The sequence below is a fragment of the Haemaphysalis longicornis genome, unplaced genomic scaffold, assembly GCF_048455015.1.
Source record: "Haemaphysalis longicornis isolate Haplotype H1 unplaced genomic scaffold, Haemaphysalis longicornis Haplotype H1 scaffold_1, whole genome shotgun sequence".
In the NCBI taxonomy this organism is placed as follows: Eukaryota; Metazoa; Arthropoda; class Arachnida; order Ixodida; family Ixodidae; genus Haemaphysalis; species Haemaphysalis longicornis.
In genome coordinates, this window is record NW_027526203.1 from 468933856 (window position 1) to 468955564 (window position 21709).

The 21709-nt window shown below is 46.8% G+C and overlaps 1 protein-coding gene and 1 long non-coding RNA gene across 2 annotated transcripts in view; one reads left to right on the forward strand and one right to left on the reverse strand.

Moving 5' to 3' along the window:
- Window positions 1–21709, forward strand: part of Slbp (Stem-loop binding protein) — a 23462-nt gene continuing 1753 nt past the window's right edge. The window contains exons 1-5 of the mRNA XM_077688138.1: window positions 1–268; window positions 4164–4235; window positions 4673–4723; window positions 9331–9450; window positions 21230–21391. Of these exons, the coding sequence (XP_077544264.1) occupies window positions 231–268; window positions 4164–4235; window positions 4673–4723; window positions 9331–9450; window positions 21230–21391 (443 nt within the window). The 5' untranslated portion in view covers window positions 1–230. The remainder of the gene's footprint in view (window positions 269–4163; window positions 4236–4672; window positions 4724–9330; window positions 9451–21229; window positions 21392–21709) is intronic.
- LOC144156234 (uncharacterized) overlaps window positions 21338–21709 on the reverse strand; it is a 7182-nt gene continuing 6810 nt past the window's right edge. The window contains exon 3 of the long non-coding RNA XR_013319726.1: window positions 21338–21469. This is a non-coding gene — a long non-coding RNA (uncharacterized LOC144156234). The remainder of the gene's footprint in view (window positions 21470–21709) is intronic.

A 21709-nucleotide genomic window follows, 5' to 3' on the forward strand; every position in this document is an offset into this window, starting at 1 on the left:
TTCGCGCCAAATTGTCTGGCGCGAAACATCTGGTGCCGGTTGGAGGCTGCAGTGGTGTTGCGTCGTCCACGGTTGTGTCGGAAGGCGCACTTTTCGGCGGAATCACGGTGTTTATAAGGAAGTTTTTAACCCGCGTTTTCGCAGTAAAGCCTTTAAAAAGTTGTCTGGCGAGATAAGCAGTGGTATCTGTTTATTGAGTCAGGAGCGCGAGGCGTAGCTAGAGGTTGACTATGGAGGCCGTCAATGTGCCGAGTCCCGAGATCCAACGGTATGTAAATTGCAGTACTTATTTAATGAAACTGAGTGTTTCTAACGTGGCCATGGCCATGTTTTTGACCGTGTGGCATCCTGCTGCTGTGAGCATCTTAAGTAAGGTCAGCGTGGAGGCAAGCACACAAAAGGGCCGGACTTCCTGTCCATTTTCTCCTTTAAGCGTCCTCTGCTCGTTCCGCGCTGACTTGTCGAAAATATTCTTGAAGTGCCGCGACAGACCGTTTTGCTACACTATTGTTACACTAAAACTTGGCGCCCGGTCGATCTTAGTCTTCGACTTGTTGCTTCAGGCAATGCTGCGCTCGCCTTCTCAATTTGCGATTTCAGGATGAGTTCACGGCTTTTTCTGCACTGTGAAGAATAGAGGCGCAGATGAGCGCCTATTCTGCACAGTGATGGCACCTGCGCTTGAACTGGTTTCGGGGCCTCCGTGGCTTCAGGGCATAGTTTCAACGGAGTGTACATTAATATGAATTTTTATGGTTCAGGGAGTCCATGCGTAAGCTAGTGAGAGACTGTGGTGCAGGCCAAATTCGAAGAGACGGTTTCGGAAGAGGTCTCAACCAAAGTTACTCCAGCTACTTTGAACTTTTGTACACTACAGAGATACATAAAAATACGCAAATGACGTAATCACGCTGCTCTCACGGTGAGCGTTTTGGGGCATTTTTTGTAGTAGCTGTAGTTTGCGGTTCATTCGAACACTTGAGGCACCACCTCGTCCTACGTTGTCGAGGCATGTTCACCTTTGTATCTCTCGGTGCCATATATTTGTCCCCTTTGTCCAAGGTTCTTGCTTGCTGTCACAGAATGTTATCAACTGTCATCTCCTTATCTTCCTTTTATATGGGCAGAGGTGGATTGCGGTATGCATTGCAACAAAAAGGTTCTATGAACATGCGTGCACTATAAGGCCAGGCCAGGAATTAGCAGTGAAAGGACGGGCTTGGTTCGCGAGGTTTCAACAGTACGTAGATACTACTAGATGAAAAATGGGCTCAAGGGGACGGGGAGAAGAAAGCCGTAGGAGAGGGCGGAATAGCTGCGGATTATTCTAGAGACAGCTTGAGGCTGAAAGGCGCCACTATCCTGGACAAACAACAACCCAACTCTGTCTCTTATTTGCTTGTTGAGAGCAGCTTCTTGGCCCTCCAACACTGTGGCTCTCCCAGTAGAAATTGTATAGGCGAATAACGCACGGAGCTGCTTTGGAGCAGTTCCAAGGAGTCCAAAACCGAAAAGGAGAGGCTTATAATTCACAGGAAGGGAGATAATTACAGACCCATAGGCTTACTCAGTTGTATGCCACTTGTTTTATAAGGTAGCAATTAACCACATAATTGACACCCTAGATTCACAACAATCATGGGAACAGGCAAGGCTTAGGGTGTTCAACAATAGATCACATGTATGCCATCAACCATATGACTGAGAAATTTGCCGAGTACAACGAACCCCTTTACATGGGATTTACGTATTGCTGAAAAGTATTTGATTCAGCTAACACTGCTGCTGTAATGGAAGCACTGAAAGAACAGGAAGCAGGGGAGCCTTGCGTAGAGAGAGCTCTGGAGGACACAGGCACAAGAAGAGAACCTTTGTCTATAAGGTAGGGCGTCGGACAAAGGGACACCATCTCTCCAAAATTAGAAAACTTGATTGGGAGAATATCTGAGTGACTTGTGATTTACAGATGACATTGTCTTGTTCAATGAGTCGGGATATGAACTCCAAAGAATGTTGCAGGAAGAATGAAAGCTCAGCTGTAGGGTGAAAGGTAATAATGAAGAAATTGAAAGCAATGTCACAGACATGCAAAAAGGCCCCCCCTTTTGTTTAGGTAACGAAATCCTGGAGGAGGTGGATGAATACAACTATCATGGACAAGCTGTCACTGCTGGTCGTAACCATGAAAGATATTTGACATAGAATTTGTATGGTCACGGTGTTCATTCCACAAGCACACCCGAGTAATGACCACCTGTAAACCAGCCGTGGCACTACCCGGAAAGAGCACTTGGGTCAGCCCTGCAAGCCGTGGAAAAAAAATGATAGGAGTAAACTGCAACACGGACTGTAGGCAGGCCAGTTGGTACATATTGCTGAGATTAACATCGCGAAACAACAGAGTAGTAGTAGACTGTGTTAGTCTACTCCTCTGTTGTCCTGTTCTTTTGCGCTGTTAATCTCAGTGATAGGAGTAACATTTCAATAAGAAATGAATGTCTTGGGTGAAGGGAAGATATCTAGCTCAAACTAGGAGGCAGAAGAGCCATGCAAAGTGACAATCGATGGACTATCAGGGTAACTGGATATAGACATAGAGAGATGGGACTAGAATTGGGGAAGATCGGGGAACTCGGTGAAGGGACGAAATTTAGGGGCAAGGAATGGATTGAGACAGCACAGGATGGAAAGTGGGGGAAAGGCTTCTCGCTGCATTTCAACAGTGATTGAAGCTGGATAGGCCCTAACTTGCCACACTTGGGTCGAACAGCGGATTTTCCATGATGGCATTTTTAAGAACAGAACCTCAGCCGATGTTCTCGTGATCATCAACCTCCAGAAATAGCAGGTGTAAATTGCTGCGTTTATGAATAAATGACTCCTTAACTTTTAATTACTGGCAATGCACATGCTTACAAAGCAAAAGTGGCAGCAGCTAGTAACTCAGCACTGTCATCATAAAAAAAATGCTTGCAGTTTGACAAAGCTTGTTGAAAAACGCGAGGTAAACATTTGGCCATACCTCTGTTGCGCCCTTCTGTACTACTCATGTGAGATAGTGGCGAGTCATGCTTCTCCCCGTGAGGGACGGGTGAGTAAACAAACAGGTTACTGTTGGCCTAAGGAGGTGAGGTTTCCCCTCACGTGCTAGATTATTCAGTGTAATTAGCAGCTGTAGTGGGACGGAAGCCTGTTAAGCTGGCGAGGAACGAATGAAAGACAATAAGCCACTGCTCGCACGGAACTTAGGCAAACGTGCAAATGCAACATTTGTAATACTGCGGACATTGAAACACATCAGCCTAGTGTTTTTGAAGGCAAGGACTACTTTTATTCATTTGTGCTGATGTGAGTCAAGCCTGGTGAGTACTTGCTAAGAGGGCAAACCACTTAAGTGTCCGGAATTACCTGGCAGTCTCTGGAATTAGAATCTGGCATTCTGCTAGCACAAATGTAGGGTGGACACACAATTTTATCTAGCCGCAGCTCCCTCTGAGTGTCCAGGAAGGGGACTATGTTATGCTGCGTTCTTGGCGGGGCCTGGCAATGTTGCAACCTTCGAAATTGTATCGTAGCCGGATTAGCAGGTTGATTGTATAACGTATGTTGAGCCTTGCGTTCTACCATTTATTGGCATTTGGTAATAGGGGAAGTTGCTTTGGTAAACCTAATTTTAGGTGCATTGCTTGCACAGATTTTACAGCCAACCACAGTGGGCATAAGCTGGGTTTGCATTTTGTCAATTGTTTTATTTTTTTACTGAAAAAATTTTTAGGGGGTGATTAACTAGATGAGTATATATTCTATTTCAGTGATTTCATTTTGTTACAAGCTGTTTTATATCACCATTAATTTGTACAAGTGCTAAACCTGCCACTGAAAATTTGGCTGAGGGCGGAACTCCATGCAAATTACCTTAAAATGAACTTTGCTCAGCATTTTTCGAGTTGAAGTCATTAGTGAATTATTCACACGAACTCTGGTGCTTGTATGCTTAAATACAAAAAAAAATGCCACCAGTTTTATTCTGCTTTTCATCTTTAGTTTAGAAAGAATAAGCCTTGCTAAAAAATGTGTGCATTCATATCATGTTGTATTCTAGTTTCTTTTTTTTTTTTTTTTTTTCCTCTCTTTTTTTCTATTCCTGGACCTTCGTTTTCTAGGAAGGAAGTTGGTGACTATTACGATCTACATCAGCGGCTTGAGAGGTCTTGGGCTGACATTGTGGACAACAGGTATGCTGCAGGCAGTTTTGAGGCCTGCTGTGGCTTGCTTTCTTTCATATGCATGTGCATGCTGGTACTATGAATGCAGATGTTACATAGGTGTCACTAGTTTGAACATCCACCAGCTTTCTTTCTGAAGGGGGGGGGGGGGGGGGGGGGGGCATACAGATTAGAAGCCATGCGATCCTGTGTGTTGCTTAACAACGCTGGATGTTTGGCACATGAGTGAACACAAAGGCAAACAAAAAGTGAGAGGGCGTTCAGCACCACAATTGGCTCTTTGGCGCTTGATTTACAATGGACCTCTCACAGAATCAGTTGTCCTAGCATTTGTCATGCCATTTAGATAACATCTAGAAACGAGTGCTTGCGGTGGTGTGGTGATTCATGCCTCCTGTGTTCCACGTCTTCGATTCAAACTCTGCCCATGCTCTTGCTTGCTGCAGAGAGAACCGTGAACGAGTGGAGAAGCGGAAGAGCACTTTTGGTGAGAACAGGTGAGTAGCTCTGCACTGAACATCTAAGCTCAGGCCACATAAATCGGCTCCGTGCAGGACAGTGCTTACAGATGCTATGGCACACCAAATGTTTTATCCAATTGCTGCATGTTCTTTATGCACTCTGCGGCAACTGTGGGTAATAGCACATTTGGCAGGTTACCTGTGATGTATAGAGCAATTTTTCTCTAGTTTTCGGTGAAAATGTCCTTAAAAGGGCCATGAGGACAGAATTACAAGTTTGCAGGGGTGGAAGTGCTGCTCCATTTGCTCCACGCCGCTCCAATCCACTTTTCTTGCTACATCCTACTCCAAAAGGCAGAATGGCGCTGTAACTGCTCCCAAGCGGTGCCACAAGATGTGAGGAAACTGTGGGGTGATGGTCAATGCCAGTCGCATTGAGCATGGAGCAGTAGGCACTCGTTCGTTCAGCTGTCATTCATGACGCTGTGCGCTCTGGTGATCTCCCTAAAGGATGCTGGGAGCTTGGAGTTACTCGTAATAATTTCCTGGTCTCCAAATGGCGGCGTGGTTTCACGGGACTTGGAAGTGATGCGCAAACTTTGGCCCGAGATGCATGTGTCAGCATTAGCCATCATTGTAATCTTTCGGCTTAGTGTAAAAATACAAAATTAAAATAGTTTTTCATGGTTCCGTCGGACCCTCACCATTTTATCTTATCAAGAGTGCGCTTGCCATTCCAAAATTTAGATGCCAACCTGCCCTGTCTACCAGGATGAGATAACAGATGATGCCTTGGCACATGCCAGAAGGGAGTTTTTGTTAAGCTGGCAACTATCTGCAGGTAATCAGCTCCATAGGTGTCTTGCCCAACACTGCCCCTGTTCCTTCCGGGGGGTGGTGACTGGGGGGAGGCACGTCTTGTCCCCCATTTTTCCTCCGGCAAGCCCGCGTGTTTGGTTGATAAACACTGGTACGTTCGCAATTTGAATAAACATGACGCAGTTGTACAGTATTTTTGCTTAGAAATATGTGTATTACTTCGTCAATAATGCGAATAATATGCTAGGGTGTCTTCTGTTTTCTTTGACATCTTTTTCTCAGATTTAGTTCAGATTATTTCTGGTTTTGTCTTAGTTTCTTTTCCTCTTAATTTCTTCCTCTGTTTTTTTTTTTTTTTTTTTTTAAGTCTTGTAGGTATTCTATAGAATGAAGGTAAACTTTCTGTCTTAGGTTCAAGCTAGACCATTTCGCCTAGCTCTGGTCGTTTCTTGGTTGTTTCTCATGGCTGTAATGGTGTTATTTTCACTTGTCTAAAGTCTAGTTAGGTGCAGCTGTTTAAAGCATTGCTTATCTTGTTTTTTTCTTGGAAATTGCTCCGTCATCTGTAACGCTTTAATTCTGGGAATGTATATTTTTCTAACTTGTCGAAAAAGTGGTCTGCTCTGTATTGATCGAACGTTGAGTAAACGCCATTGGTGTGTTCTTTTTTTTGTGTGTGTGTGTGAGTGTGTGTGCGCGCTTGCCAGAAATGAAAAACTGCAAATAAGTGACATTTGGCTCTAGAAATCTGCTCTCAAAGAGACTTGCACTGCTCCAAACTTCACCTTTTGGGGCTCCAAAGCTGTTCCAACGCTACCTTTTTACTGCTCCAAAGCGGAACCAGAACAGCATTATTCCTGCTTACCTAGCTGCTCCAAAAGGCTCAAGCCCGCTTGCACCCCCGAGTTTGTTTTATATGAAAGAGTTGGTGTTTTATAGTGCCCCCAGCGCTTGTGCGGCAGCAAACAATAAATTAAACATTTAGGCCAAAATATTAGTTCTCCCACTATATCGTGTGTTTCGTGACATCAGTGATGGCGTCTCCATGAAAAATGCCTAAAACGAATGTTAGTATGGTGACTAAGTCTAGTTTAGAGGGATAAACCATAGAGTTTCTTCGTATACTAGAGAGGAAACTGCACCTGGTAAGCCATGTCGTCGTGGGGGTTCATGGGAAGACCCCCCTTTTTGGCTTGGGCTTGCATGACAATTGGATTCTTAAGCGGTTTGGGGGATTTGCTTTCTTCACTATGCATGAACACGTTTACGAGCTACAAGGAAGCCGAAAAGTTTCGGTTTCGGTTCTGTAAAACAACATGCTTGACATCCGACGGCATCGTTGGATGGGCATTCTCGATATCTCAGTTATCGTCGTGCCGCGCTTCTGCCATGTTGTCGGCTGTAAAATGCCTAAGATAAGCCTCCCAGGACGGCTTGGAATCGTGGAGATCACTAGCCGAGGCCTACGCAGTGGATGAACGCCCTCCGCGTCACTCATGCCTGAATTGTAAAAAGCGTGTTCGCACCAGGCCAAGGGTTTCCGCTTTTACCGCATATTCGGAGCTTGCCTCACTCATGCCTGTATTGTAAAAAGCGTGTTTGCACCAGGCCAAGGGTTTGCTGATTCTGGCCTGTGCCCACTGCCCGCAAGCAGTCGGTGCTTGTGGCAACAGCACGGCAACGAGAACTCACTAGCGCGTTGGTGTCAGTCTGCGTGCGTTCTTCAAACTCGCTCGTGAAGCAGTGAACGTTACGGCCCAAAAATCGTGAACTCAGTTCAGAAAACATTGACTGAAAACGAAAAAAATCAACTTGCAAAAAAAAAAAGCATATATCCTCGGGGATTCAAACTTGCGACTTGAAAAACAATTATCGTAGCGCTTCAGACCACTCGGCCACGAGCCAGCCCTGCCGACAATGGTATATAAGGTATATAATGTACAATCAGTTTACACTTTTTTTTTATTATTTCAAGTACTTTTGGTGGCTATTTGATGTATAGCGCTCGTGTAGTAGGCGTCCCCCAAACTTCCACAATATCTCACGTCTAGCAATTGCATTTCTTAGACGGAAAAGAGTTCGCAGATGTGTGGTCATGCTGCTGACCGCTGTGCTTGTTCACCCAGCGCAAAAAAAGTGCTTCCTGCTCTCTAGTTTTGCGCTGTACGGTAAAAGTTTCAGTTGATTTTTTTTCCTTAGTACCAATATTGACTTCGCTGACTCTTCTCCCACCTTCAAGTGGCCTTAGATTTTCCTACTAGCGTAAAGTCAGCGAAGCGTCGCATGTGCGCTTGTGTGGAGGGACCCGGACTTGGAGCTTGGTACAGTGTACAAACTAACAAAGTAAGGAAAGGCACATTCTTCCATTCAGAAACGTGCCGTGGCTTAGTTTCAACTGAGCGAGCGAATTGCGACGACCCATCGGCGAGCCGTGCAGTAGCGCAGCCGTTTGCCAGCTCATCTCCTCCTGACGTCACACGAAAATGCCACAGAAAATAGGCGAGGGTGCAGAGAGGACAGCATTTTCGAATTGATTTTTTTACTAAATAAATTCGCGTAAACGTGCTCAGAGTGGTCGAAACATGGCCTATGGACTCCAGGCTACAATTTGCGCTAGTAGTCTCGCAATGTTTACAAATCACTTCAGTGTCCCTTTCAGGACCCTCTTCACGGCGAGTTAGGCGCCCTCAGTGTGCGCACTGTTGACAACAATGTAGCCTCATTGGCAGATGTCGCATTATTCGCATATATAGGTTCTGAGTTAGCACACAGGCCAAGAAGGGCTACAAGGTGACCCCAACTTTGGGTTGCCCCATCATAGTTGACCATGGTTTCTCTTATAAGCCTTTTTATGAGGCTAATTTTTTTAAATGAAATTCGGGAACCATCTTAGCCTTGCAACACCATCTTGACACCTTCGCTAAAAAAAAACTAACCGATTCCTCCTGTAAGGAGAACAGGGGTGCACACAAAGCTCGTCACCAGTCAGTATAAACCAGACTGAAACTCAGAACCCCAATGCCATCCCCAATCAACCAAAACCCATACCCAGCCAACCCCAACTTTAACCAAATCCCACCCAACCCACTGGACCCGATCTTAGAAGAAAACCACACATGCACGCGCGCACACACACACACCAGATAAAGTCACCTCATCACATGCAGATTCTCTTCCGCTGGCGTGTCTCCTCAGCAACTTTCCAATCAGCCGCTAATCTCTTGGCATGTAATGTGGCCTATCAAGGCAGCATCTATGCCAACGGCGCTGCGGTAAATAGGGACTCTGCAGGAGTCTGCAGTGTGGCCTAGCATTGCGGTTTCCGTGGCAATGATGCAGCGCAAAGGTCACCTCCAACGCTTTCTTTGCATCTGAATTCTGTGTCGAAATGGCACGATCAGATAGCCATCAGCTTCATAATGCAACGCAAAGTACCCAGGTTTGATTCCAACCACAACTTTTATTTATTTATTTAATTTGAGGCTTCTTTTATTTTTTAATACCTTTATCACAAGCTTACACAACACAAGTCCGTCAGTACAAGCTTGGCTTGAAAAATTTGCACTTTGCAACTGATCCAAAGCTAGATAATTAGAAGGTACCGTAAACTGCTCACCAGTTTGTCTTGCTAAGGTAGCGCCTGCGTCGTTTTTTTTTATTATTATTATTCATTTGTTTATTTTAAGGAATAAACGTGGGCTTGTTTCTGAAGTACCCTGTAACATTGCTTATCTATTTTTCATGTCGCAATGCTGCCTCATTGACGTATTTTCGTACTGATTTTTTCCGGTGTGCTGACACGGAGTGAAACAATGCCCTCGCAGGAAACCCCCCTTCCCCCGGGTCGTTGAGCGGGATCCCGAGGTGCTGAGCAGGCGCCACAAACAGATCGAGTATGGCAAGGCCACCGAGGGCTACGAGCGCTACTTGAAGGCTGTTCCTCGGTAGGTGCCCGCCCGCAATGACAAGCTTGCTCGAAGCAGTGTTCTTTGCAGCGGTGCAAGCTTGGTCACTCTAAGCACCACTTTTTCCACCGCATTTGCAATAAACTGGGGGAACAAGTACGGTCAAATGTTTGTGTGCATGTGGGGGCTTGCATGCTGCTTGTGAAAGAGGTGTGTGTGGTGCGGGTTCCTTTTTTACGTGCTGCATTTTGCTGTCATTTAAGGTATTGCTAACACTTTCATATTGTCTAGAGCCTTCACCTTGAGTTTAGGTGTGACTGGCTTTAATTTCTTCTAGCTATCTAAGTACTTAGCCTACTTTTTCTGTTCTGGCCTATCTTTGTTCTGGTTTACAAAGATTAACTGTGTTTTTTTGTAACTTTTACATGATTATTTTTTGAATGTGAACATCTTTCACAGAACTCTGTCTGATTGTGTGGGAACCTAAAGGGACCCTTCAACACTCTTTGAGCAGTGCAAGCAAACCTGCGCGACGTTTACATTACACTGCCAGGAATACCTGAGCCAAATATTACACGTGCACGTGAAGCGGTGAGGGCGCCAAATCGCTGTGAAAGATGCGGAAAAACCAACCGCGCTCCCTTCAGTTTTCCTCATTATGCGCCCCCTGGCGTGGCCTAAACAACGCCATTGAGGCCATGGCTGCCTATTGGCTGTCGCTGGTGAGTTTCGCGGCTTATTTCTCTCATTTCCTGTGACGATCTGCCGTTGTCGGCGCTGTGTACCGACCTCTTCTATGCCTGAGCCTGTACGAACAGTTTTGACATTTTTTGTGTTTTGAGTGTGCATGGGGTTTGACTGACGAACTTTGTACTCCCCATTCAGCAAGATTCCATGACGACAAATGTTTATTGCTTCAAAAACACCCATCCAGCCTGAGCGCGCTCTTGCGCGCTCAGGCTGGTAGGACGTTGGTGCCCATCAGGCTGATAGGGCACCAAACCAGAAATAGACCCCTCCACGTTTTGGAGAAAAGGGGAAAACTCCCCGGCCTGTCAAATTTCGAAGGCCGCCGAAGAAAGAGTCACGAGCCTCCCCCCTCTCCAAGAGAGAGCGCGCAGCTTTTGTGGCGTTGTCAGCAGTCGAGTTGAGAAGGAACAATTATGCGCGATTTCTCATCGCGCGTAGTTTCAGTGATTTTTTATTTATTTATTTATTTAGATAAGTGCCCACAAACAGCATGACGCCTTCAGCGTGGTGCACAGAAGAAACAAGGGAAAGGATAGAAAAGGGAGATGTGTACAATGGGGAAAAAAGAGTATAGTAAAAATAACATCAATGGATCAAACATTATGAGGCTGACTCACACGATTCTACAACGCAAAAGAAGACACTCAGAACACACTCAGAAGATGTGTACCATAGCGAAAAAAGAGCATGAGAAATGAAAATAACCTCAATGGAACAAGCATTACATGGCTGACTCGCCTGATTTTACAACACATAAGTACACACTCAGGCTTTAGATGAATTTTTAACAGCTTGCACAAAAGTGCTGTAACGATCAAAGATACTCAGATCAGGCACTTCAAGTGAGTTGTAAAGGAGTTGCATTCTCTGGACAGGACTTTTATGATTGACGTCAGGATAAAATAGCGGCGAGGAACGGCATCGTGTGGGGACATGAAAATTGATGGAAGTTAGCAAATCGGCAGAGTCAACAGCTCCATGAATGAGCTTGTGAAGAAAGCACATATCGAGGAGTGTTCTTCTGTCACTCAGTCTGCTTAATCCAGTGTGGTCGAGTATTCTGTCATACGTGTAATATATTTTCCTGAAAAGGTAACGATCATAATAGATTCTAACAAATCTCATCTGGACTCGTTCCAGAGACAGTGACAAGTATTGAGGAACAGAGTTCCATACAACCGAGCAGTACTCTAGCCGGGAACGTACAATAGCCCGAAACAGGGACAAATAGCAGGTAGGATCAGTGAACTCTTTCGTGACACGTGTTACGAGTCCAAGGGATTTCATTGCATCGCTGGCTGTTTTTTCAATGTGGTGTTTAAAACTTAGTGATGAGTCAATGTGCACACCCAAGTCCCGCACTGTTGACGCTCGAGTAATGGAACCCCCATGCAACTTATACAAAAATTGAATCGGCACCTGTCGACGATGGTATGATATCACATTGGTCTTTGATGGGTTGATGCGAAGCATGTTTGCTGAACACCATGCTGACACGGTGTTGATGTCATCTTGTAGAAGAGAGCACTCGCTAGCCCTGTCTATAGGCCGAAAGATCTTAATGTCATCAGCAAAGAGGAGCATTTCAGAGTGTTGCATGCGCTCAGCCAAGTCATTGATAAAAATCAAGAACAACAAGGGGCCCAGGTTGCTTCCCTGAGGCACTCCAGAAGTTGAGCGAAATTCACCAGAGAAACAGCCCGAAACTCGCACAACGTTTGTACGGTTAGACAAGTAACTTTCAAAAAGCATCAAGTACATCTTACATATTCCATAGTTGTCCAGTTTCTGTAACAGCAAGGAGTGTGACACAGTGTCGAATGCCTTTGACAAATCAAAGTAGATTACATCAATTTGGTGTCTTGAATGCACTGCAGGGACCACTTTGCTAAGAAAAGCACACAGATTTGTCACAGGTGAACGATGAGGAATAAAGCCATGTTGTTGTGTACACAGCTTCTGGGAGAAGTAAGAGTAGAGACGGCTGTACAAAATAAGCTCCAGAACTTTGGACAGAGAGCAAATCAGTGACACAGGTCGATAATTGACCACAAGGGAAGGGTCGCCAGACTTAAATATGGGTGCAACAATTGAGTGTTTCCAAGTGGTTGGAAAGACTCCAGATTTTATACAGAGGTTGAAGATGTGTCTCAATAAGGGTGTAAGTATCGGTCCGCAGCCCTTAACAATGAAGCTAGGGATGCCGTCGTGGCCACATGATTTTTTGGCCTTCATTTTTCTAAGGGCTTCGCGAATTTCCGTCTCTGTCACTGGCGTTGCCGCCAGGCAGTCTGCCTGTAAGGTCTTATCTGCATAGTCAGTGTTGCCAGTATTACCAGCTGAAAAACTGGAGCTGAAGTGGCTAGCCAACAGGTTGGCAATTTCTGTTGCGTTGGTACATGCCTTGCCTGCAGCTGTGTGGATCGTTGAAATTTTAGATGATCGTGAGCCATAACTGTGCATGAACCTCCAGAACTGTTTGGGGTCCTGCCTCAAAGATGTTTCAACTCTGTCAATGTAGGCTTGCCTGTCCCGTTTCAACAGCTGCTTGGCCTGTCTTCTACAATCGCTGAACATTTTATACGCTGTTGGGCAGCCTGATACTTTATGAAGGTGGTGCAGGTGTGCCTTTCGCTCGAGACACTGTCGCAGCTCTTGAGAGAACCAAGCCGGATACATGGATGGACGGGAAGTGCGTTGCGGGATGAACCTGGCCATTGCGTCTTGTAGTGCAGCAGTCAATTTGGCCGTGGCCGATTCTGCACAGTGGTCGCTGAGCACGTCTGACCAGTCGTAGTCCCTTAGGAACACATACAGGCCGAGGTAGTCCCCACGGTCAAATTGAAACTTAGTTTGTGCACGAGGAACGTGCCTCACCACTTTCAATGAAAACACTATCTCTAAAGGAGGATGATAACTATCTACCCGTGTTAGTGGAGCACATGCCCTCTGGACACAATCATCAGGAGAGGATGTTAGTATGACGTCAAGAAATTTTCCCTGGTGGTTTGGGCAAGTGTTTTTTTGATATAGGCCATGAAACATGATGAAGTCTAACATAAAAGATGCTTTCGGGCGTGACGCAGCAGCAACCTCGTGAACACCTGTAGCTGCCCAATCCATCCCAGGCAGGTTAAAATCACCACAAATGCGGACATTATATTTTGAAAAGTCTACAATTTGCTCAAGGCTCTGAAAATGGTTGATGAATTTGGTAGCATCATAAAGAGGTGGAAAATAATAATTTCCCAGTAAATAGCTGGCGCCATTTCTGGCGGATACCTCAATCCAAACACTTTCCTCGTAAAGCTCTAGATCACCTCTACGGCGCACGTTAAGCGAGCTGTCCACCGCGATTAGCACACCCCCTCCTCTTTTTTGCTTAGTCGCGGCATAATTGCGGTCACGGCGGAAGACTGTGTAACCAGGTGTGAAAAATTGAGCACTTGCGCAGGAATCGTCCAGCCACGTTTCCGTGAGGCATATAATGGGATAGTTGGTGGTGGCTACATTAGAGTAAAATGCATCGGCCTTCGTTCGTAGGCCGCGGACATTCTGGTAATAGATGGTGCAAGTAGGGTCCGACATGCTTATTTAGAAGTGTCTTTCTGCAGTACATCCTGCCGGCCATGCAGCGTTCCGAAGAAAGGGCGAAAGAGACAGCCTTCGGGCCATGCCTCGGGCGTGTTGATGCCGTCGAAATGTTGCTCCTCGATCGCGACATGAAACGAAGAGTAGCTGGGATGCCGAGATGGTAGCTGGGTGCACGTCACTTCAACGCCGTTTAAGAGGTCTTTCAACGACGAAGTCAAGTCCACTGTCGTGGTGCCGGGAGCCAGGCGCGTCACGAAGAGTGCACGTTGTCGCGGGGGTCGCACGACCGCCGCGAGAGTCGACTTTGAGCTGCGGCCGACATTAGGCCTAGCACGTCTTCGGCGCTGAAGCCGGAAGCCGTCGTCGTCTTCGGGGGCCTCAGCTGACTCTGGCGGAGGTGCCTCGTGTTTAGAGGCCGTTCGATTAGCACCTGGAAACTGCGAGGGCCTGGTCGACAAGGGAGGCGCCGCGCCTTCCCTCTTGTCAGTCGCCGCATACTTTCGTGGGGCGGTTGGCACGCTTTGTTTGTCATCCGACTTCAGCACAGTCGAATAAAATTGTGTGCCGGCTAGACCCTGTGGGTCCACACGATTCACGCTCACCGCTGTGCGTAGAAGCTCCGAGTTTCAAGAAAGATGGAGCTGCAATGAGGCAAAGTCGGCTGCGGAGTTCACTTGTAGCTTGCGTAGCAGCTCGGTCGTTCGCTCAGTTTGTTGCCGGAGCGACGCGTTGTCGGCTCGCAATTCACCGACCTCGGCCGTAAGGCTGTCAATCTTCAAACACAACTGTTGTATCATCGACGCAAATTCGCCGTTCGGCAATACGGGTGCAGCTTCGTCGCCGGTGTTGGGTCGCGCCACTTCGAAGCTGGCGGTATGTTTGGTGGCCATCGAGGCGGCGTCTCGTTCCGATGCTCGTTCGCACGCTTTGCACACATATGCACTCACGCCGGTCGTCATCAACTCATCGTAGGCGTTGCCGACGACGTTAACGCATTTGCAGTGGAAGTGCATGTTGCATTTGCAGCACTCGATATATTGTTGGCGGCCGACAATCGACTCGGAGCATTTTCCGCACACACACTCCGGCGGCGCCATCTTGAAAAATGTGAACGGATAGTGAACGGATTTTCCTAATTCTTTTGGGAGAAGATTGCTTGGACAATAGATTTTACCTTAAAATACATTCTGAGTAGTCGATAGCAAGTGTTGCAGGGTCCCTTTAAGTGACCCACTCGAGGATACTCTTCGAGTCATGGCGCTTACAAGTGACTGGGAGAGAGCGGAACAGATCTGTGGGTGCCCTTGCCTTTCTCTCTTATTTACGCTCACACCTTCTGATGCACCACAGCACGGAACAAGTAAAAAAACTTTCATATATAACTGCTGATCTTGGTTGACCATAGCCACCCCTGACACAGCCCAGTGGTTTAAAACATTGGGATTTCTGTGACTAAAGCCCTTGCTTAGAGTATTACATTTGTTTTCAGCTATAATTTTTAGCTGCTTGATACAGTAATGAAAATTAGGTTTTCAAAATAGGATGTTTGGTCTGGATTACCTTTTGGGCAGTTGGAGCTGCATAACATTTCACCTAAAGGGTTGCCCACTGGATACCGCTGCTTTCTGTAGGTGTCTTATGCGTGTTGCTTTGCTTCATTTTGGTGCAAAAAATGCTAAAAAATATCCAGTGTTGTGTCTCGATGGATGAGCGACAAGGAATGGGACCACACCGATCAGTAGCCACAACTCGAGTGTTTATTCGGAAAAACAAAAATCCCCTTTCCGATGAAGTGGTGCATGGAGGTGCACTTGACCTCTCAGTCGTGAATATCGGCAGTGAATTCACTGTCCCACGTGAATGGTCAGTTACGAGTGTTCCTGATGGCCACATTGCTGCCGTTGCAGTCGTTGCTTCTGGCTCTTCGGAGCGTTGATTTGAGGTTAGGTCTCCTTCTAGATTCGCAGAGTTCTCAACCGTCATGGTGACGTTTTGTCTGTGCTTGAACTGTCAGCCGTAAGGTCATCAGATATGCTTGCACGGTTGTATGGCACCAAATGCCGACGGCTGCACTGAATGGTGCCTGCTGGTGCTGCAATGGCATATAAGCACGGTCAATTTGCTGGTCTAAGTACCTTCGCTGCGCACAACTTATCCTGCACTCACACTTGAGAGAGTGGGCGAAGTTGATGGGTGGCATGCCGATGGTTAAAGGCCAACTGCGACAAAATTTTCGGCTCCTTAAATGCACTATTTTCTGGTAGTATTACGTTAAAAAGTGCTACCTGTAAAATTTCAAGGCCCAAATATGCGTCGTTGCATTGTAAAAGATCAAAAATGCTATTTTTAAACCGAAACTGAAGAAAAAGGGCGGCCGTTATGGCCCGCCGGAAGTGGCGTTACACTCGGGAATTGAGTGGGCGCAGTCGGCGGATTTTCCCACGGCTGCCTACGAGAAGACGGCGCACATGCCATGTGTTTTGCGTCGTGTGTTTTTTTCCTAATTTATTTATATTGCAGTTGTGTTTAAAACTTGCACGAAAAGAGGTTTGGAATTTCGTGCAACCATTATTGCTTCGCTGTTAGCTGCTGAGCCACGCCTATACTCGTCGGGTAAAACGCCCCACTGGGGCACCTTGTGTGTTCAAGGTGACAGTAGTGGCGACACCGTGGACCCCGAGCCCATGTGGGTTGGACCTGGCTTTGCCGTGTCCAGGGAAAAGGGCATCCTTTACGGTCGCCTGGTGGCGGCAGCACGCCACTTTGGCCCGTGCTTCCTTCAGACGGTACCCCAGGGTTGACCCGCCCTGGGGAAATCAGCCAGTTGCCTTTTCCTGTCCCCTCTCTCTCTCTCTCTCTCTCTCTCTCTCTCTCTCTCTCTCTCTCTCTCTCTCTCTCTCTCTCTCTCTCTCTCTCTCTCTCTCTCTCTCTCTCTCTCTCTCTCTCTCTCTCACAACTCTGTCCTGTCCTTCCTTCTTTGCTTCCATGCTTCTCCAGGCAGGAAGGGTTAACCCTGTGCAAAGGCATCACTCTTGATTTCAAGCATAGGGTTATAGTGACAAGGTACTGTTAGCGTGTGCGGAAAAAGTCACATTCCCTTGTTGGGCTCGGTGGTGGGCGACCGGCCTTGCCACCGAACACATACTTGTTGTATGGCATCTTCAAATCCCTTTTCCGTGAATCACTCTCTTAAAAAGGGGCGCACCAAGGCAACTACCTTTGATTTTTTTTTCCTTCAAAGAGGCAAGAGTGTTATCTACGCTTTCACGTGATGAACTTGGAAAATGAGAACACGACAATGAGAAAAATATCACCATTTCTTGTGTCCAAGTGTCTGTCGAACCTCATTGGGGCTGGCTACAAGGCCTAAAAAATGTCGGATGGCAACCTGCTGATTGAAGTTACAGATAAAACTCGATGTGACAAGCAAAGATAAAACTCGATGTGACAAGCTCCTCAAAGTTGGCAAAATTGGTGTCATCGCTGCTACTGTTAGTCCTCACCGCTCCGTGAACACCGTGCGTGGTGTTTTCAGTGAAGCAGACCTCTTAGGCCTCACTCAAAATGAACTCCTTGAAGGCTTCCGCGAGCAAAATGTCATCGAAGTTCAGCGGATAGTCATCCGCCGCGAAAACAAAAAAATCCCCACCAAGCAAATTGTTCTCACCTTTGGCACAACGGTTCTCCCGGAGACCGTAGAAGCTGGCTATGTGAAAATCCGAGTCAGACCTTACATCCCCAACTCGCGCCGGTGCTATACATGTCAGAAGTTCGGCCACGGATCACAGAGCTGCAGGGGTAAGCAGATGTGTGCAAGATGCAGCAAAGCCGACCATGCGTCGGGAAGCTGTACTGCCCCACCACACTGCGTCAACTGCAGCGGTGACCATGCTACATACTCACGCTCATGCCAGCAGTGGAAAAGAGAAAGAAATCATCGCGCTGAAAGTAAAAGAAAATATCTCTTACCCCGAAGCACGCAGGCGTCTTGCTATCACGCATAAGGTAGCATACGCCGACGTGGCGCCACGTGCGGCAACTGTCCAATCAGGGACCTCGTTGAGAGGGCCTGAGGAGACATCTTCAGCCCCCCAGGTGCAAACAGCTCCATCTGCTGCACCTCAAGGAAATGATGACCTGAAAACAGCCAACGTGTCAGCTGCAGCCTCGCGGTCTGCACAGCTGACTAACATCACTGAGACGGTCGTAACCTCGCAGGAGAACCGAAGGCCTGCCAAGGCCCCAGGTCTTAAACCGTCAACAAAGAAGCCTTCTGTGGAGGCTATGGACACAAGTGAGCCATCCTCTGCGTCAGTCACACCGAAGGATAACCACAAACCCGTGCAGCGTACGGACTCCAGGAACTGATAAAAAAAGCAGAGTTCCCTAAGGTGTCTCCTGCTGGAAAAGGCTCTGGCAGCTAACAAGCTGAGCCTGTCTTCAGTAACAAGCGTCTCAATACTAGCAATGGCTGTTTGTAGTGTCTGCAGTGGAACTACAGTTGCTTCTAAAAAACTTGGACGATGTTAAAAAGTTGCTCTGGGAGCATGCACCTCTGGCAGTGTGTCTTCAAGAAACCCGCTTAAGCAGCAAACACAGACTTTTTACCCGAGTACATCACATACAGAAAGGACAGGCAAAACAGCTAAAGAAGTTGAACTCGGGACTGAACTAGAGGCTGTAGCTGTGAGAGTTATATAGCTGCAGCGACTAATAACAATATGCTCCATTTACATTCCTCCAGACAAGTGACTACAGAAAGCTGAGTTTGAAAATCTAGTGGACCAGCTCCCAGAGCTGTACATAATAGCAGGAGACTACAATGCCCATCATCTGGGGATGCGAAAACTACGATTCAAGAGGGAGAATGATAGAAAAATTACTAGTCTCCACTGGAGCTTGCATATTGAACAAAAAGAAGCCCACATACTTTAGTCCCACGCACAAAACATCCTCATGAGTTGACTTAGGTCTCTGCACCGCTACTCTCTTCCCACTATTGGACTGGCACGTCCTGGATGACCCTTATGGAAGCGACCACTTTCCAATCGTGCTAAAAGAAAAGGTAGTGTCGGCACATGGGCAGAACAGTGTACCACGATGGAGGATGGGGTCTGCTGACTGGAAAAAGTTTCGACAGCTCGCCTCTCTTCCACGTGACTATCTAGATTCGCTATAAATCGACAGCGCACTTTCCTTTATCGAAGACCACTTAAAAGGACACTGAAGTGATTTGTAAACACTGCAGGATTACTAGCTCAAATTGTAGTTCGGAGTCCATAGGCCATGTTTCGACCACTCTGAGTGCTCGACCACTCTGCTTGTACCTTGTGGCGCATCAGGCTTACAATAATAATGCTGCGATCTTTGAGCATGAAGCCATTGCGCACTGTGATGTTGCCTCTTTCGTTCCAGTGCTCCCGTAGGTGAGCTGGGACCTTTGAGATGTTTTCTGGCCATCCTTTCTCACAGAAGCAGAGTAGCCCAGAACAGATTGTCTTGCGCTTGGTGCTTGTGTAATGCATCCATGCAGGAGGACGTGACATTAGTAGCTGCTGTCACGACTTCACCGAGGAATTACTCGTTTGAGTCTGTGTCGTCGGCTTCGCTCAGGATCGTGTTCCTGAATAGGACCCCTTGACAGTGTGTCTGCCGTGGCAATCCCGGGACATAGAGAACAGTCAACTGATAGCGCATGAGACGCATTCGCAAGCGCTGGGTTCTAGGCAGAATCATGTCCATTCCTGCTGATCCCAGGAGTGTGACTGAAGGATGATGATCCATTTCGACTTGAACACAATGCCCCTCAGAAACTGTTTGAATTGCTCAACAGCCCACATTACAGCCAAAGCTTTCTTTTCCCTTTGACTGTAGTGGCTTTCAGTATCTGTTAGATATCGCAAAGCATAAGCAACCTCCCACCGTTCTCCCGATCTTGGAGCAATGCAGCTTCAAGACCGCATGAACTGTGTCGGCTGACACAACCATGAGGTATGATGGGTCATATTTAGCCATGGAGACCTTGGAACTGAGCAAGTTTTTGAGCTTGTTGAAAGCAGCTTGCTGGCGCGGTCCCCAAAGCCATGAGCTCTTTTGCAGCAATGCTCTTATCAGCACTGTGATGTCGGAAAGATGAATGAAGCAGCCCACATGGTTTGCCTTTCTGAGCAGTCTTCGGGCATTGCTGACATCCGATGATGTCGGTCGATGTCTCTCTCACGTATCCCACTTCTGACACCATGTCTCGTTGGACAAGCAACAAGGAATGTGACCGCACTCATTGGTAGCTGGGACTCGAGTGTTTATTAAGGAAAATGGAAAACCCCTTTTCCATAGAGTGGAATAACCCGAACCACCCAAGCGCAGTGCAGCTTACGCGCATGGAGGTGCCTGGAGTGCACGTCCTCTACATTGTGCATCTGTGAAATTTTTTTAGAGCAAACATTGGGAGCTGTCTGCATTAGGAATTTTTTAACGATAAACATGTGCCCCGACTGTGCAACTCTAGTAATTGAGCTGAGAGAATTGTCATTTATTAATGCATGTCTGCTAAGAACCGTAAGAAAGCTTCATACAGGACTGCCTTGTTTATCATACATCTATTGCAGCTTTTTAAAAAACCTGTGTATAGGTATAACAGTTTACACCTATTGATAAAGAGCAAATTCAGAAAAAAAAATTATTTAATGGAACAACATGCCAGTGCAAACTTATCTTTGGGGGCAGTGTAGTGGCAAGTGCATTTGAGGTCACGTCATGAAAGCATCTTGAAAACATCTTGAAAACTCTCTATTAGCAAGTTTTAGCTGACCGTTTTTGGCGGTCCGCTCCGCTCCGGTAGCGAGGGGTAGCGCCACACTGCTGTGATGGTTGAATTAAAGTTGATTGTTGAACAGTTGAATGGTTGATGGTTGAACAGATGGTTGAACACTTTCTTTTAATTTTTCAGTCAACTCTGAAACTTGTCAGTCTTGCTGCTTTTTCCCCACTGGTTTTAAATATGCCATTATTTTTTGAGGCAGTCAATTAGTTCCCAAGGTAATTGGAGATAATTTCATTTTTGGAGGAACAATGGACTGAACAGTGTTGGCCATAAAACTAATCTTTATCTTTCCTATACTATGGACCCTGGTGAGTGGAATAAGAGAAGCAGTTTTTCGTTGCTCCACTTGGAACTACCGTATTTATTCAATTACAGCGCAGTCACAATTATAAGGCAAGGGTGCAGTTTAGAGTAAAAAAAAATCACCATTTATATATTGAGCTTCAAATATAAGGTGGGGTATGACTTTGAGACTACGTATTTTGGAGAAAAAACCTCATCTTATATTGGAATACGGTAATTTTACAGCTCATTAAACTTTGGTGTTTGAAATGGGCATTCGAAATGGTTCCTTGCCACTGGTGTCACCAAAGTTTAATGAGCTGTAAAGTGAGTTGTAAATGAGCTGTAAAATGGGGATTGTGTGCGCAGGGACCGGCGGGCGAAGCACCATCCGCGCACTCCAAACCGCTTCCTCAAGTACAGCCGCCGATCCTGGGATGCCCAGATTCGCATTTGGCGTCGGCAGCTGCACATCTGGGACCCTCCCAAAGAGGCGCAGGAGGGAGGGGACGACCAAGTGGACGACGGCAGGTGGGTGCACAAAAGTGGGGGCACCACTCCAGACGAGGAAGGCGCCCTTGCTCCGTTGTAGCCAGGAAAATCTGAAAACTACCAAATGCCTCATATCATAGTTCACTAAAGGGCAGGCGGTTCTCCAAAAGCCTCATTTAGGTGCTCGTATGTATTCATAGGCCAGTGCCTAAAATTTGGGCCCGTGGAGGTGGGCCAGAGGCAGGATGAATGCCTCTCCCAATAAAGTCCACCCACCTATCCTTTGCTCACTAGCCTTCACACTTTTTCGGCGGTGGCCCATCTTAGTGGTGGTTTAGCGTTGGCTCGTAACCTTCC